The 17,178-nt window shown below is 39.5% G+C and overlaps 1 protein-coding gene across 4 annotated transcripts in view; it reads right to left on the minus strand.

Moving 5' to 3' along the window:
• Nucleotides 1-370: 370 nt before the first annotated feature.
• The window catches only part of LOC139749629 (uncharacterized), a 73,045-nt gene continuing 56,237 nt past the window's right edge, over nt 371-17,178 (minus strand). For all 4 annotated transcript variants that reach the window (XM_071663767.1, XM_071663766.1, XM_071663765.1 and 1 more), the window contains one exon: nt 371-4,885. In XM_071663767.1, coding sequence (XP_071519868.1) covers nt 3,494-4,885 — 1,392 coding nt within the window. In that variant the 3' untranslated portion in view covers nt 371-3,493. The remainder of the gene's footprint in view (nt 4,886-17,178) is intronic.

Below are 17,178 nucleotides of genomic sequence, written 5' to 3' on the forward strand. Positions count from 1 at the left end.
TGATTGTACATCACCAGTGTTACCCTCTGTTAAAGTATTATTTGAATTTAAAGAAGCAAATGAAATAAGTACAATAATTGAATATTTCTAACAATTTTGCAAACAAACAAAGTTTGATTAGTGTGCATATCAACATATGTTGTCTCCTGTGATCACAGTATGACCTTACATCTCAGCCACGTATGATTATATTCTTATGCATGTACTACAATCATCAATCATCATTTACAGTAGTTATTCATGGCCTAGGAAAAAAAACATTTTTGTATGAGGGTCAACAATGGATCATGTCTAACAGTAAATTACTAGATAAAAGTGTAATTGAAATACTAATAAATGAAAAATTTTAGATAAAGACACATTACTGGGGTATATAATCTTATCTTTTATATTTTAGCAGCCTGGAATTTACTTTCCAGTATGGTTATCACTAAAGATTCATAGAAAAGTACATTTTGATCTCCCAGACATTTCTGTCTGTCACATTTTCACAGTCCTTTAGGAAGATGTGACTCTTAGACAAACAAGCATTTTAACTGACATTATTTACAATAATTTCAACATTTGCCAATATCTGATCAGCTTTCTGTTAATATTGGAAGTTCCACTTGAAGCCTATAATACATAAGTTATTGAATTATTATATAATTATGTTATATCAGTTTTGATTATATTTGGAACAATATTGAAGAATAAAAGAATACCCTCATAACTACAACTGGCACAGGACTAAACTATTAGAAACTTATGCATCACTTCACCTTTGATGCTTTGAAGCATGTTGATTGGCTCTTGCTATCATTGCTTGTGATGTAATCATCCACAGTAATTTAGCAAGCAAACCTGCAAACTTAATAGAATAGAAAGTCCTTATAATCTAGTACCAGTATGATTGGTCCTTAACATCTACCAATCCACACAGGATAAGATAGAAGTTGTAGTGTGTATATTATAGTATAGTAGTTCAGCAGTTAAACTATGGGGTTAGATATATTTTATAAGTATAAGAACTGCCTGATGAATAAGTTCAGTATATATAATTTACATTACTATACAAGACATTAAAAGTCACTCTAACATATATGCCAGTTTTTCTGTAATCAAGACGGTTTTAATGAATATGTGGAATAATTGATCCTGTATAAACCAGAACCTAGATCATCTATGAACAAAGTAACTTTAGTCCAAATCTTCTTAGGACAAGGAAGTAAGAACATAGATTATTCTAGAGTAAGATCACAACCAAGACCATCCACAGAGTAAAACACCTCAAAACTGCAGCATCAATGGACACGGCAAACAACTTATCCAAGGACAAAGCAAATAGAAGCTAGATCATTTTTGGACAACTTAACTATCACATAATCCAAAGACAAGATAACTAGATACTAGATGAACTAAAGACATGATAACTGTAACTCACAATTCGAGGAAAGGATAACCACAATAGTAGCTACATTAGCAGATTTGTAACAAGATAACCAGAAACTAGATTTTTCAAGAATTGAATAATCCGATGCTGGACTATCATAAGACATGGTTCCATTCACCTAAATTTTGCAAGGACAGAGGAACCACAATTTAGAACATTCAAGAGCTTGTCAAACAAACTTAAATCATTCATGGATAAGATATCAACCAACAGGGTATTCAGAGACAAGGTATCCAGAATTTTGAACAGCCATTTTTACTAAGAGTGCCCATAATCTTGATCATGATGGTTACTGAGTCAATCATGTCATCTGTTGTTATTCATAATCTCTTTAGCTAGAACTATTAATGTATCATTATCTCAGCATTTTTTATCTTTTCAGTACTTTTCATTGCCTTATTGCATTTCTGTACCCCTTGCACCAATTTGGCCTGTGCAGTAGATTTATGGTATTAAATTGGTATATTCCAAAAACAGTTTCCTTTACAAATTAAATTTGCATGCTATCTTCAGCCTGGCCTGTGCAGCAGATGTATGATGTTAAAACCATATATTCCAGAAGTAGTTTTCCTTACAAATTAGATTTTCGTGCTGTCATCAGCTTTGCTGAATCAGATCCTAGGACTTCCTACCAGTCAGCAATTCCACTTTTTCGGTCCGTGTACATGTTTATCAAAACTGTATTATTGCAAGTCTATATTTTTCATTTGTAACACAGTCACATCTCAAAATCCTGAACATCCTAGGACCAAGCAAGGTGTGGATTCCTACACTTTTGAGCAGTGAAACTGTCCAGTGGCGTCTTGAGCGTAAATTCTTTTTGTATTGCTATTGGGATAGGTGATGTTTACATTGTAAACGGTGTTTGTATTGTTACAGGAATGGGTGATGTCTAGAGCATAAATAGTGTTTGTATTGTTGTAGGGATGGATGATGTCTAGAGCATAAATAGTGTTTCTATTGCTGTAAGGATGGATGATGTCTAGAGAATAAATGGTGTCAATATGTTGTATGGATGGATGATGTCTATAGTGAGTAAATGGTGCTTGACTTGTTGTAGGAATGGGTGATATCTGGATCATAAATGGTGTTCGTAGCGCTGTAGGGATGGGTGATGTCTAGTGCGCAACTGGTGTCTGTAATGACGTTGGGATGGGTGATGTCTTCAATGTAAATGGTGTTTGTATTCTTGTAGGGATGGGTGATGTCTAGGGCACGAATGGGAAAATGGGGGTTCAGCTTCATGTAGCTTATGACTATCAATGACTGTATTTGAGTAAACAGTAACACATTGTTCTATTGAAATTTTGGGGTTCCCATTGTAAATGGAATATCCAAAAATTCACATGAAGAAATAGGAATGATTCATATCATATATCAAAATTCATTAAAGTACAAAAAATCTGTCACTCTTACTTTCCAATGCAGCATGAACCACTTTTCTTATTTTATATTCATTTCCCTTCATGGTACATGAAACTTTGTTAATATTAGCTTTCAAGAAGGAAAATTCACCTTAAAAAACTAAACTGGTCTTTAATAAACACTCATAGTTTATAGAAATCCTCCCTCTAACTTATTCCAGTTCAAATCTTCTTGTGTTCTACATCATAAAGCTTATGAAGAAGATGGAACCATATAACAAGTAGCATGTACATCTATGTGAATCTTTTGACTGGTGGCTCATTCATGAGCACAGTCATGTACTTTTAGAGTGAATACTCTTCCCTTTCATATGTCCACTACTCAGATACTAATGACGCAAGGGGTACCTGGGCACTATAACATAAGAACAATCAAGAAGAAAAGGCATGTTTTCAGTTAACTTTGACATTTCAATTCATATCAGATATCTCTCTTCAACAATGAAAACTGAAGTATCTAGGACTAGTTTAAATACAGAGTTTGGTTCCACAGCCTCTGAATACTCTTACTATTAATTCAGATGGCCTTAGGTGACAACAGGTCTGACAGCCTGGTCCAAATAATTTCAAAGATGAGTGTGAAGTTATTCTGCCAATGACATACTGGTCATAAGCTTTATGTATTTGTTGTAGCTGCCTATAGAAAAGGCAAAGAGCCATCCAGGGGATGAGTGTCAAGGCAGGCATGATGGCCTGGGCGGGGACATGGTCTCCAACCTGGGTCTTCTATACTGTTCCACCGCCAGTGAGCCTCATGACGAAACAAATTATCACCATAATGACCCAGTGCCTTCTTGCCAGGATTCCAGGGACCAGGAAGCCAATTTGAACCCACTCGAATAAGTGAACTGAGGTAGCAAGAAGGGGATAACACCTTCATAGTCTTGTTCAGCATCTTATTCTTTTGGACTTGTTTTGCAAGTCTTATGGGTGTTGGGACATGGCCATGTTGGAAACACACCAGATTATCTGGGTATTTCTCTAGAGCTTCCAGTGTTCCAACAGATGGCATTGTCTTTTTGCCCCATAAGTCTAATGCAAAACCTCCCTGACTAGTTGCATAGATATATTTACTTGTAACAGATCTGTTTGCTTTGCTAACTTGATCACTAAAATATGGTGAAAGGCCAAGTCTTTTCATTCTATACTTATTTCTTATAAATATTTCAACGTCAGAATTTCGATAATATGCATCATCATCAAAGTCCCAAGGAAGACCATCTTTGAATTTCAAAGCACCTAAAAGAGTACCCGAGCTAATTTCATAAGGGACTCGGTTCTCCTTTGCAATTATATCAACAGTGTTAAACATTTTATTCTTAATTTTTAAACAGCATGGTGGCAGGATGTAATATCTTACTTTATAATAAGCACTACAGTCATAATGAATCTCTCGGCAGTTGTACTCAAAGCTTGTACCATTGTTAAAAGTGACGAAGTTGAGCTCCCATTTCTGAGCTAATTTCCTGTACTGCCTCTTGACAGCCCATAGTTGTGCCCTTGCCTGTTTCCTGTCCTCCTTTGTTACACAGCTCCTGTCTATCTCCCGATGCTGCTCTTTGGGCTTAAGGCTTTTCAGCACGTTGAACATAACATCTGGGCATGTCATTGTCAGATACCCTTGCCTCTGCAGCCTCAAACTCCAGTCTATGGCCTGTGATCTATGAGGCAAACTTAGGTCAAAGGGCACATCAAGAATGACCTTGGTTGCTGCAAGAAAAGATGATGAAGTGACATCACAGAAGAGACAAGCAGCACGGGAAAATTCATATCCATCCCTGAGAGTGAGACGTGAATTTCTGAGTGTTACACGTGTGCACATGTAATCCCATGATCCATCTCGTCCACGCTCAGCACCACCTATAACACCTACACCCAAAGATTGGAGTCCAATGCCTACAGACAGCAGCCGTAGGAGGTCAAGGTCATCTGTGATAGCCATAACACCATCCAGGATTAGAACAAATGGGGTTGTAACAGATGTGGCTAAGATGCGCAAGTCACCACGTCGCCACTTCTCACACTGCACCTGTGGAAAGATTTAAGAGCAGTGGTAAGATAATGCTTCAAAGATGAAAGACTTCTTTATGAAATGTAATCAACAGTTAAAATAGGTGAGTATCACAACTTGCCAAGGTGAGGATTATAAGCGAAACATAACTGCCTGAAAGTTAGCTGAAGTTACCCGAAGCACTCTAAGGCCACTGTGTTCAATAATCACCAGACACATATAAATAGCATCCTCTGGCAACATCATCTTTGTGCACATTCAGCTTGTCATTGTCATTCAAAATACAGTTTAGGCCAATTACAAAAGATCAAAGTGAATGGGATTTATATTTGTTTTGCACACAATATCACAAAACAGAAAGAAAACTCTTCATCTAAGCTACTTTTCTTCATTATATAATGCAATCAACAAAAACCATGCACTGTGTAGTGAAATGGATAGCCAAAAATAAATGAGTAGAGGCCACTCTTCTGTACACTGAGGAAACAGAATCTATATATAATAAAAATTGAGTGACAGTTTCTCCAGTATGCATCTGTTCTGTAACTCAGTTATACATCACTATCAGAACTGATAATAATGAACAGAACTGTCTAACAGTGGTTGCTGGCTTAGTCAGGTTTGCTCTTGTTTCTCATCCACCATCCCTCTAATACATGAAGTAAAATAATTCTTGGAACCATGATGTATTTGTCCTTATTGCAGGGAAGTAGAAGCTTTTCAGGTTCAAATCAAATGAAGGAGTGTTGCCAACTTCAATAAATCAATGTCTTTTCTTCCTTTTATTTTTCTCCTTTTAAGGAGACACATTAATGGACAGTATTGTGAAGTGAACAAATGCAATGAGCTAGAGTATAAAAGTGCAGCATACTGAAGGGGACTTAAATTACATTTTCTATGTAACCAAAAGGGAACATTTTTTGTCAGCTGAAGATGTAATTCTCATGTTTCTAGCATAACTTGCTCCAATAAGCTTCATTACTGTTACTAACATTACTTTGGGGGATAATTTATGACAACTATCACTGCCTGAGCCAAAAATGGTTAGTATGGGCTGTGACAGGAATGTACCAAAACCAGTTAGTCAAAACCAGATCTGTAATTGGGAAGCTAAAAATGAAAGCAAAGAGGAACCCAGAGATGAAATCACCAGAAAGAAAATATTTGGTATGTTATGGGAAATTGTTAAGGAGCAAGACCAGAGGGCAACACAACTAAAGTTAGAGTTAAAGAAAAACTGAGGAAGCATTTTAAGGATTATGAAGGAAGTCATGAAATGTGAAAGGAACAGGAATACAGTTCAGTGGAAGGGGCTCAGGAAATACAAAACCATGGTAAAGAAGGTGTAGCCATTAAAAAGCAAAGTCAGATGGGTCTTCTCTGGATATGCTCAAATGAAAGGATTAAAATACACAAAAAATACATTGAAGACAAAATTGGGTAGGGAACTGCATGACCAATACTAGTTTCCATTCATATAGAAGAAAGGACAAAGAAACATACAGAATCTACTGAATCAATATAGAAAGCTGTTCATCAAGAATAAAGGACTAACATATACAGAAGCTGATGATAGAAATGGACAGGGAAGTTTAGACGAAGCCCTTGTCATATTCAAACCTTGTAACAGGGGGCAGCATTGTGGTCTCATCTGTAAGTTCCCCTCTTTTAGCTTTCCTCCCTCACTTTGCTCCTTCATATCTAGCTTCCTCTCTGGCTGATCTATCTCTATGGTTGTTCATGGATCAGCCTCCCCTTTCTTTCTCCATCAACAGTGGTGTCCCTCAAGGTTCTGTCCTGTCCCCTACACTTTCTTTCCATTTTATCAACAGCTTCCTCTTTTCCACAAATAACCAATAACACTCATATGCTAACTCAATACTGCATTCATCCACATCCTTCAATTCTGCTCCTTCTTCTCTCACTTGATCTGTATCTCATCTTGATACAGCTTCCTCAATAAACTCAGACTAAGACAGGATATCTCAGCGTTAAGTTTAATGCCTCAAAGACTCAGTTTCTACCCATCTCTTTATCAAAAACTCACAACGCTCGTCTCTACTTCAGCAATTCTGTAATTCCACCTCTTGACTCAATGAACATACTTGGTATTACTGTAACATCCACTCTTTCTTGGAAACCCCACATTATAGAAATATTTGAGTATGCCTCTAAGAAACTAGAAGTCCTGTTTAGATGTCAAGATGTTTCTTCTTCTGAAAATATGCTTTGTTTATACAAAGGTCTGATTCATCCTTGTATGGAGTAATGCTCTCACATCTGGGGTGGTTCTAACTCTGCATCTATACTTGCCAGAGTTGAGTTGAAGCGGTCTGACTTATAGACTCTCCCAGGCTAACTACGAAATTTGACCTTCTTGCCCTACACCGCAATGTCGGCTCACTCTCCCTCTTTTATAGGCATTACTTTGGTTTTTGCTCCCAAGAGCTGGCACTTTATGTGCCCCATCACTAGCTAGACCACACAATACTTGGCATGCTGCTGCATCACATGATTACTGTGTGGCTGTTGGCAACTCAAGGGTGAGCTGTTTTGATAACTGTTTCTTTCCCTACATCTCAAAGCTTTGGAACTCCACCATCTCATGGCATTCCCAATAACTATAATCTGGCACTTTTTAAGACAGGTTTTTCACTTCCTCCAAAATTTGTAAATACATGCATTCTGCCAATCCTCAGGCACCTAACCATGATCCATACATGCACTGAAAATCCTAACTAACCAATCAACAACACAATCATCCACTTTCTTAAGAAATTCAACTGTAATACCATCCAACTTGCTGTTTCATCTTATGTAAGACTTTCATTACCCCTTCTCTCTTCACCAAACCACTCTTCATGACTTTCTCACTCTGCATACTGCCCCAACCCAAACACAGTATATCTGTCACTCTATCATCAAACACATTCGACAGTCCTTCAAAATACTCATTACATCTCTTCACTTCATTACTACTTGTCACCACTTCCCCCTTTGCCCCCTTAACTGAAGTTCCCATTTGTTCTCTTGCTTTCCACACATTATTAGCCTCCTTCCAAAAAATCTTATTCACCCTGTTGTTTACTAAAACTTGCTCACCCCAACTCTCATTTGCCCTCCTTTTGAAACCACGAATCTTCCTCTTGGTCTCCTGCCACTTTCTCCTATCATTATTATTATCATTATCCCTTGGGACTAAAGGGAAAAAATTCTATCCACTTACGTCTTGCATGTTGAATAAGGCAACTAACAGGCTGGAAACCTTACCCACTTGTATTATAATTCTTTTTAAACCAGGAACAGAGGAAGTAGCCAAGTGAGTAACCAGCTCAGGCAAGTGTCTGAATAAGCATGGTTGGAGCTTGGATGATAAGGAGGGAGAGGAAAGTGCCATGCCTGACAAGAGGAACCAGACTGTTTTGATTCTGAGTAAAAAATTTAAAGTGTTTGGGGACAGAGTGGTTTGTTCATGAATATTCAGGAGGTTAAGTTTGTTTGTGAATGAACAAAACAAAGGGAGCAGCCCTTCTGATGAAGAAAGAGCTGTAGGTCTATTAACCCTTAGTAGGTAGGTGACCTCATACAAGAGCTATATACTGGGATTTGGTAGACTTCACATGAGACCTAATTACTGGGAGTCGTTAACCTCATATGAGACCTAACTACTGGGAGTGGTTGATCTCATGTGAGAACTCATTCTTAAATTGGCTACCTCCAACTTGATGCAAAATATATGGCCATTAATATTTATAGTGGCAACCCACATATTGTTTAAGACACTACAGGCCAAAAGTTTTCCATATACAGGTTGCACTTCTCTAATCTGATGCTCTGTGGTCCGGAAACTCCTATTGTCCAGCACGTTTAGAATCTGCCGCCATTAATTTGTGGATATACCACTAGGGCTGCAGAGTTAGCAGTGCTAAGTTGCCAAAATCTGTTTTTACTGCAGCTAATTAACAGTCCTGTTAATTTCTTATTGCCCAAGTGTATAATGCAGAAGAATCTACCCTGTAATGGCACCATATGCCACAAAAAACCCTTAACCAAGATACTGAGGAGTCTCAATCTGGGGGTAAGGATTCCAAATATGGGGGTAACAATTATTGGCTGAAGCAATGCTACAGGAACACAAATCCAAGCTGATGGTGATTGGTAAGAGTATTCACCTAAGAGTCTTTAAAGGGGTCAATTTCTGTTTTCCGGCATTTTATTGCAGTCTAGTAATTGTCAGGTCCCAAGGTTGCCAGATTAAAGAGGTACAACCTGTACTGGTCAACATATGAGGACATGTCAAGGATGCTTGTACAAAATCTGTCCTCATGTTATGTAATAATTCTTGAAGATGTGTAATTCTTCCAAGATAACATATCAATAATGAAAGTCATTTGTAATCATATATGTTTGTGATAAAAGCACAAAAATGCAACACAGCTCATTTGGTACACCTGACAGTACTCCAGGAGTACTTTATATGCATGGTAGCAGTCCCATATATGTTTAAGGGTTGCAGCACTCATAAATAATGTCTCAACAGACTGAGGTGTATATCATTTTCTTTAATTTACAAAAATACATTATAGTTAATCAAAACAAACTTAAGATGTTTATTTATTCATATTTCATTCATTATACTTTGCCGCTGTCTCCCATGTTAGTGAGGTAGCGCAAGGAAACAGACGAAAGAATGGCCCAACCCACCCACATACACATGTATACACACATACATCCACACACGCACATATACATACCTATACATTTCAACGTATATATTTTTTTTTTCTTTTTTTTGCTTTGTCGCTGTCTCCTGCGTTTGCGAGGTAGCGCAAGGAAACAGACGAAAGAAATGGCCCAACCCACCCCCACACACATGTATATACATACGTCCACACACGCAAATATACATACCTATACAGCTTTCCATGGTTTACCCCAGACGCTTCACATGCCTTGATTCAATCCACTGACAGCACGTCAACCCCGGTATACCACATCGATCCAATTCACTCTATTCCTTGCCCTCCTTTCACCCTCCTGCATGTTCAGGCCCCGATCACACAAAATCTTTTTCACTCCATCTTTCCACCTCCAATTTGGTCTCCCACTTCTCCTCGTTCCCTCCACCTCCGACACATATATCCTCTTGGTCAATCTTTCCTCACTCATTCTCTCCATGTGCCCAAACCATTTCAAAACACCCTCTTCTGATCTCTCAACCACGCTCTTTTTATTTCCACACATCTCTCTTACCCTTACATTACTTACTCGATCAAACCACCTCACACCACACATTGTCCTCAAACATCTCATTTCCAGCACATCCATCCTCCTGCGCACAACTCTATCCATAGCCCACGCCTCGCAACCATACAACATTGTTGGAACCACTATTCCTTCAAACATACCCATTTTTGCTTTCCGAGATAATGTTCTCGACTTCCACACATTCTTCAAGGCTCCCAGAATTTTCACCCCCTACCCCACCCTATGATCCACTTCCGCTTCCATGGTTCCATCCGCTGCCAGATCCACTCCCAGATATCTAAAACACTTCACTTCCTCCAGTTTTTCTCCATTCAAACTCACCTCCCAATTGACTTGACCCTCAACCCTACTGTACCTAATAACCTTGCTCTTATTCACATTTACTCTTAACTTTCTTCTTCCACTCACTTTACCAAACTCAGTCACCAGCTTCAGCAGTTTCTCACATGAATCAGCCACCAGTGCTGTATCATCAGCGAACAACAACTGACTCACTTCCCAAGCTCTCTCATCCCCAACAGACTTCATACTTGCCCCTCTTTCCAAAACTCTTGCATTCACCTCCCTAACAACCCCATCCATAAACAAATTAAACAACCATGGAGACATCACACACCCCTGCCGCAAATCTACATTCACTGAGAACCAGTCACTTTCCTCTCTTCCTACACGTACACATGCCTTACATCCTCGATAAAAACTTTTCACTGCTTCTAACAACTTGCCTCCCACATCATATATTCTTAATACCTTCCACAGAGCATCTCTATCAACTCTATCATATGCCTTCTCCAGATCCATAAATGCTACATACAAATCCATTTGCTTTTCTAAGTATTTCTCACATACATTCTTCAAAGCAAACACCTGATCCACACATCCTCTACCACTTCTGAAACCACACTGCTCTTCCCCAATCTGATGCTCTGTACATGCCTTCACCCTCTCAATCAATACCCTCCCATATAATTTACCAGGAATACTCAACAAACTTATACCTCTGTAATTTGAGCACTCACTCTTATCCCCTTTGCCTTTGTACAATGGCACTATGCACGCATTCCGCCAATCCTCAGGCACCTCACCATGAGTCATACATACATTAAATAACCTTACCAACCAGTCAACAATACAGTCACCCCCTTTTTTAATAAATTCCACTGCAATACCATCCAAACCTGCTGCCTTGCCGGCTTTCATCTTCCGCAAAGCTTTTACTACCTCTTCTCTCTTTACCAAATCATTTTCCCTAACCCTCTCACTTTGCACACCACCTCGACCAAAACACCCTATATCTGCCACTCTATCATCAAACACATTCAACAAACCTTCAAAATACTTACTCCATCTCCTTCTCACATCACCACTACTTGTTATCACCTCCCCATTTGCGCCCTTCACTGAAGTTCCCATTTGCTCCCTTGTCTTACGCACTTTATTTACCTCCTTCCAGAACATCTTTTTATTCTCCCTAAAATTTAATGATACTCTCTCACCCCAACTCTCATTTGCCCTTTTTTTCACCTCTTGCACCTTTCTCTTGACCTCCTGTCTCTTTCTTTTATACATCTCCCACTCAATTGCATTTTTTCCCTGCAAAAATCGTCCAAATGCCTCTCTCTTCTCTTTCACTAATACTCTTACTTCTTCATCCCACCACTCACTACCCTTTCTAATCAACCCACCTCCCACTCTTCTCATGCCACAAGTATCTTTTGCGCAATCCATCACTGATTCCCTAAATACATCCCATTCCTCCCCCACTCCCCTTACTTCCATTGTTCTCACCTTTTTCCATTCTGTACTCAGTCTCTCCTGGTACTTCCTAACACAAGTTTCCTTCCTAAGCTCACCTACTCTCACCACCCTCTTCACCCCAACATTCACTCTTCTTTTCTGAAAACCCATACAAATCTTCACCTTAGCCTCCACAAGATAATGATCAGACATCCCTCCAGTTGCACCTCTCAGCACATTAACATCCAAAAGTCTCTTTTGCGCGCCTGTCAATTAACACGTAATCAAATAACGCTCTCTGGCCATCTCTCCTACTTACATAGGTATACTTATGTATATCTCGCTTTTTAAACCAGGTATATATATATATATATATATATATATATATATATATATATATATATATATATATATATATATATATATATCTTTCTTTTCTTTTTTCTTTCATACTATTCGCCATTTCCCGCATTAGCGAGGTAGCGTTGAGAACAGAGGACTGGGCCCTTGAGGGAATATCCTCACCTGGGCCCCTTCTCTGTTCCCTCTTTTGGAAAATTAAAAAAAAAAAAAAAAAAAAAAAAAGTGAGAGGGGAGGATTTCCAGCCCCCCGCTCCCTCCCCTTTTAGTCGCCTTCTACGACACGCAGGGAATACGTGGGAAGTATTCTTTCTCCCCTATCCCCAGGGATAATATATATATATATATATATATATATATATATATATATATATATATATATATATATATATATATATATATGTGTGTGTGTATATATGCATATATATATGTATATATGTGTGTATATATATATATATCCCTGGGGATAGGGGAGAAAGAATACTTCCCACGTATTCCCTGCGTGTCGTAGAAGGCGACTAAAAGGGGAGGGAGCGGGGGGCTGGAAATCCTCCCCTCTCACTTTTTTTTTTAATTTTCCAAAAGAGGGAACAGAGAAGGGGCCCAGGTGAGGATATTCCCTCAAGGGCCCAGTCCTCTGTTCTCAACGCTACCTCGCTAATGCGGGAAATGGCGAATAGTATGAAAGAAAAGAAGATATATATATATATATATATATATATATATATATATATATATATATATATATATATAAGAGTGAGTGCTCAAATTCCAGAGGTATAAGTTTGTTGAGTATTCCTGGTAAATTATATGGGAGGGTATTGATTGAGAGGGTGAAGGCATGTACAGAGCATCAGATTGGGGAAGAGCAGTGTGGTTTCAGAAGTGGTAGAGGATGTGTGGATCAGGTGTTTGCCTTGAAGAATGTATGTGAGAAATACTTAGAAAAGCAAATGGATTTGTATGTAGCATTTATGGATCTGGAGAAGGCATATGATAGAGTTGATAGAGATGCTCTGTGGAAGGTATTAAGAATATATGGTGTGGGAGGCAAGTTGTTAGAAGCAGTGAAAAGTTTTTATCGAGGATGTAAGGCATGTGTACGTGTAGGAAGAGAGGAAAGTGATTGGTTCTCAGTGAATGTAGGTTTGCGGCAGGGGTGTGTGATGTCTCCAAGGTTGTTTAATTTGTTTATGGATGGGGTTGTTAGGGAGGTGAATGCAAGAGTTTTGGAAAGAGGGGCAAGTATGAAGTCTGTTGGGGATGAGAGAGCTTGGGAAGTGAGTCAGTTGTTGTTCGCTGATGATACAGCGCTGGTGGCTGATTCATGTGAGAAACTGCAGAAGCTGGTGACTGAGTTTGGTAAAGTGTGTGAAAGAAGAAAGTTAGGAGTAAATGTGAATAAGAGCAAGGTAATTAGGTACAGTAGGGTTGAGGGTCAAGTCAATTGGGAGGTAAGTTTGAATGGAGAAAAACTGGAGGAAGTAAAGTGTTTTAGATATCTGGGAGTGGATCTGGCAGCAGATGGAAGCGGAAGTGGATCATAGGGTGGGGGAGGGGGCGGAAATCCTGGGAGCCTTGAAGAATGTGTGGAAGTCGAGAACATTATCTCGTGAAGCAAAAATCGGTATGTTTGAAGGAATAGTGGTTCCAACAATGTTGTATGGTTGCGAGGTGTGGGCTATGGATAGAGTTGTGTGCAGGAGGATGGATGTGCTGTAAATGAGATGTTTGAGGACAATGTGTGGTGTGAGGTGGTTTGATCGAATAAGTAACGTAAGAGTAAGAGAGATGTGTGGAAATAAAAAGAGCGTGGTTGAGAGAGCAGAAGAGGGTGTTTTGAAATGGTTTGGGCACATGGAGAGAGTGAGTGAGGAAAGATTGACCAAGAGGATATATGTGTCGGAGGTGGAGGGAACGAGGAGAAGTGGGAGACCAAACTGGAGGTGGAAAGATGGAGTGAAAAAGATTTTGTGTGATTGGGGCCTGAACATGCAGGAGGGTGAAAGGAGGGCAAGGAATAGAGTGAATTGGATCGAAGTGGTATACCGGGGTTGACGTGCTGTCAGTGGATTGAATCAAGGCATGTCAGGCATCTGGGGTAAACCATGGAAAGCTGTGTAGGTATGTATATTTGCGTGTGTGGACGTATGTATATACATGTGTATGGGGGTGGGTTGGGCCATTTCTTTCGTCTGTTTCCTTGCGCTACCTCGCAAACGCGGGAGACAGCGACAAAGCAAAAAAAAAAAAAAAAAATTATATATACATATATATATATATATATATATATATATATATATATATATATATATATATATATATATATATATCTGTTTCCCCTTTTAGAAAGTTAAAATACAAGTAGGGGAGGGTTTCTGGCCCCCCTGCTCCCGTCCCCTTTAGTCGCCTTCTACGACACTTGAGGAATGCGTGGGAAGTATTCTTTCTCCCCTATCCCCAGGGATATCCCCTATGGATAGAGCTGTGCGCAGGAGGGTGGATGTGCTGGAAATGAGATGTTTGAGGGCAATATGTGGTGTGAGGTGGTTTGATCGAGTAAGTAATGTAAGGGTAGGAGAGATGTGTGGAAATAAAAAGAGTGTGGTTGAGAGAGCGGAAGAGGGTGTTTTGAAATGGTTTGGTCACATGGAGAGAATGAGTGAGGAAAGATTGACCAAGAGGATATATGTGTCAGAGGTGGAGGGAACGAGGAGAAGTGGGAGACCAAATTGGAGGTGGAAAGATGGAGTGAAAAAGATTTTGAGTGATCGGGGCCTGAACATGCAGGAGGGTGAAAGGCGTGCAAGGAATAGAGTGAATTGGAGCGAGGTGGTATACCGGGGTTGACGTGATGTCAGTGGATTGAATCAAGGCATGTGAAGCGTCTGGGGTAAACCATGGAAAGCTGTGTAAGTATGTATATTTGCGTGTGTGGACGTATGTATATACATGTGTATGGGGGTGGGTTGGGCCATTTCTTTCGTCTGTTTCCTTGCGCTACCTCGCAAACGCGGGAGATAGCGACAAAGCAAAAAAAAAAAAAAAGAAAATATATATATATATATATATATATATATATATATATATATATATATATATATATATATATCGATATATATATGATTGGGAATACCTGGTTTAAAAAGCGAGATATACATAAGTATACTTATGTAAGTAGGAGAGATGGCCAGAGAGCGTTATTGGATTACGTGTTAATTGACAGGCGCGCGAAAGAGAGACTTTTGGATGTTAATGTGCTGAGAGGTGCAACTGGAGGGATGTCTGATCATTATCTTGTGGAGGCTAAGGTGAAGATTTGTATGGGTTTTCAGAAAAGAAGAGTGAATGTTGGGGTGAAGAGGGTGGTGAGAGTAAGTGAGCTTGGGAAGGAGACTTGTGTGAGGAAGTACCAGGAGAGACTGAGTACAGAATGGAAAAAGGTGAGAACAATGGAAGTAAGGGGAGTGGGGGAGGAATGGGATGTATTTAGGGAATCAGTGATGGATTGCGCAAAAGATGTTTGTGGCATGAGAAGGGTGGGAGGTGGGTTGATTAGAAAGGGTAGTGAGTGGTGGGATGAAGAAGTAAGAGTATTAGTGAAAGAGAAGAGAGAGGCATTTGGACGATTTTTGTAGGGAAAAAATGCAATTGAGTGGGAGATGTATAAAAGAAAGAGACAGGAGGTCAAGAGAAAGGTGCAAGAGGTGAAAAAAAGGGCAAATGAGAGTTGGGGTGAGAGAGTATCATTAAATTTTAGGGAGAATAAAAAGATGTTCTGGAAGGAGGTAAATAAAGTGCGTAAGACAAGGGAGCAAATGGGAACTTCAGTGAAGGGTGCAAATGGGGAGGTGATAACAAGTAGTGGTGATGTGAGAAGGAGATGGAGTGAGTATTTTGAAGGTTTGTTGAATGTGTTTGATGATAGAGTGGCAGATATAGGGTGTTTTGGTCAAGGTGGTGTGCAAAGTGAGAGGGTTAGGGAAGATGATTTGGTAAACAGAGAAGAGGTAGTAAAAGCTTTGCGGAAGATGAAAGCCGGCAAGGCAGCAGGTTTGGATGGTATTGCAGTGGAATTTATTAAAAAAGGGGGTGACTGTATTGTTGACTGGTTGGTAAGGTTATTTAATGTATGTATGACTCATGGTGAGGTGCCTGAGGATTGGCGGAATGCGTGCATAGTGCCATTGTACAAAGGCAAAGGGGATAAGAGTGAGTGCTCAAATTACAGAGGTATAAGTTTGTTGAGTATTCCTGGTAAATTATATGGGAGGATATTGATTGAGAGGGTGAAGGCATGTACAGAGCATCAGATTGGGGAAAAGCAGTGTGGTTTCAGAAGTGGTAGAGGATGTGTGGATCAGGTGTTTGCTTTGAAGAATGTATGTGAGAAATACTTAGAAAAGCAAATGGATTTGTATGTAGCATTTATGGATCTGGAGAAGGCATATGAGAGAGTTGATAGAGATGCTCTGTGGAAGGTATTAAGAATATATGGTGTGGGAGGCAAGTTGTTAGAAGCAGTGAAAAGTTTTTATCGAGGATGTAAGGCATGTGTACGTGTAGGAAGAGAGGAAAGTGATTGGTTCTCAGTGAATGTAGGTTTGCGGCAGGGGTGTGTGATGTCTCCATGGTTGTTTAATTTGTTTATGGATGGGGTTGTTAGGGAGGTGAATGCAAGAGTTTTGGAAAGAGGGGCAAGTATGAAGTCTGTTGGGGATGAGAGAGCTTGGGAAGTGAGTCAGTTGTTGTTTGCTGATGATACAGCGCTGGTGGCTGATTCATGTGAGAAACTGCAGAAGCTGGTGACTGAGTTTGGTAAAGTGTGTGAAAGAAGAAAGTTAAGAGTAAATGTGAATAAGAGCAAGGTTATTAGGTACAGTAGGGTTGAGGGTCAAGTCAATTGGGAGGTGAGTTTGAATGGAGAAAAACTGGAGGAAGTGAAG

Source organism: Panulirus ornatus, chromosome 7 (assembly GCF_036320965.1).
Source record: "Panulirus ornatus isolate Po-2019 chromosome 7, ASM3632096v1, whole genome shotgun sequence".
Lineage (NCBI taxonomy): Eukaryota > Metazoa > Arthropoda > Malacostraca > Decapoda > Palinuridae > Panulirus > Panulirus ornatus.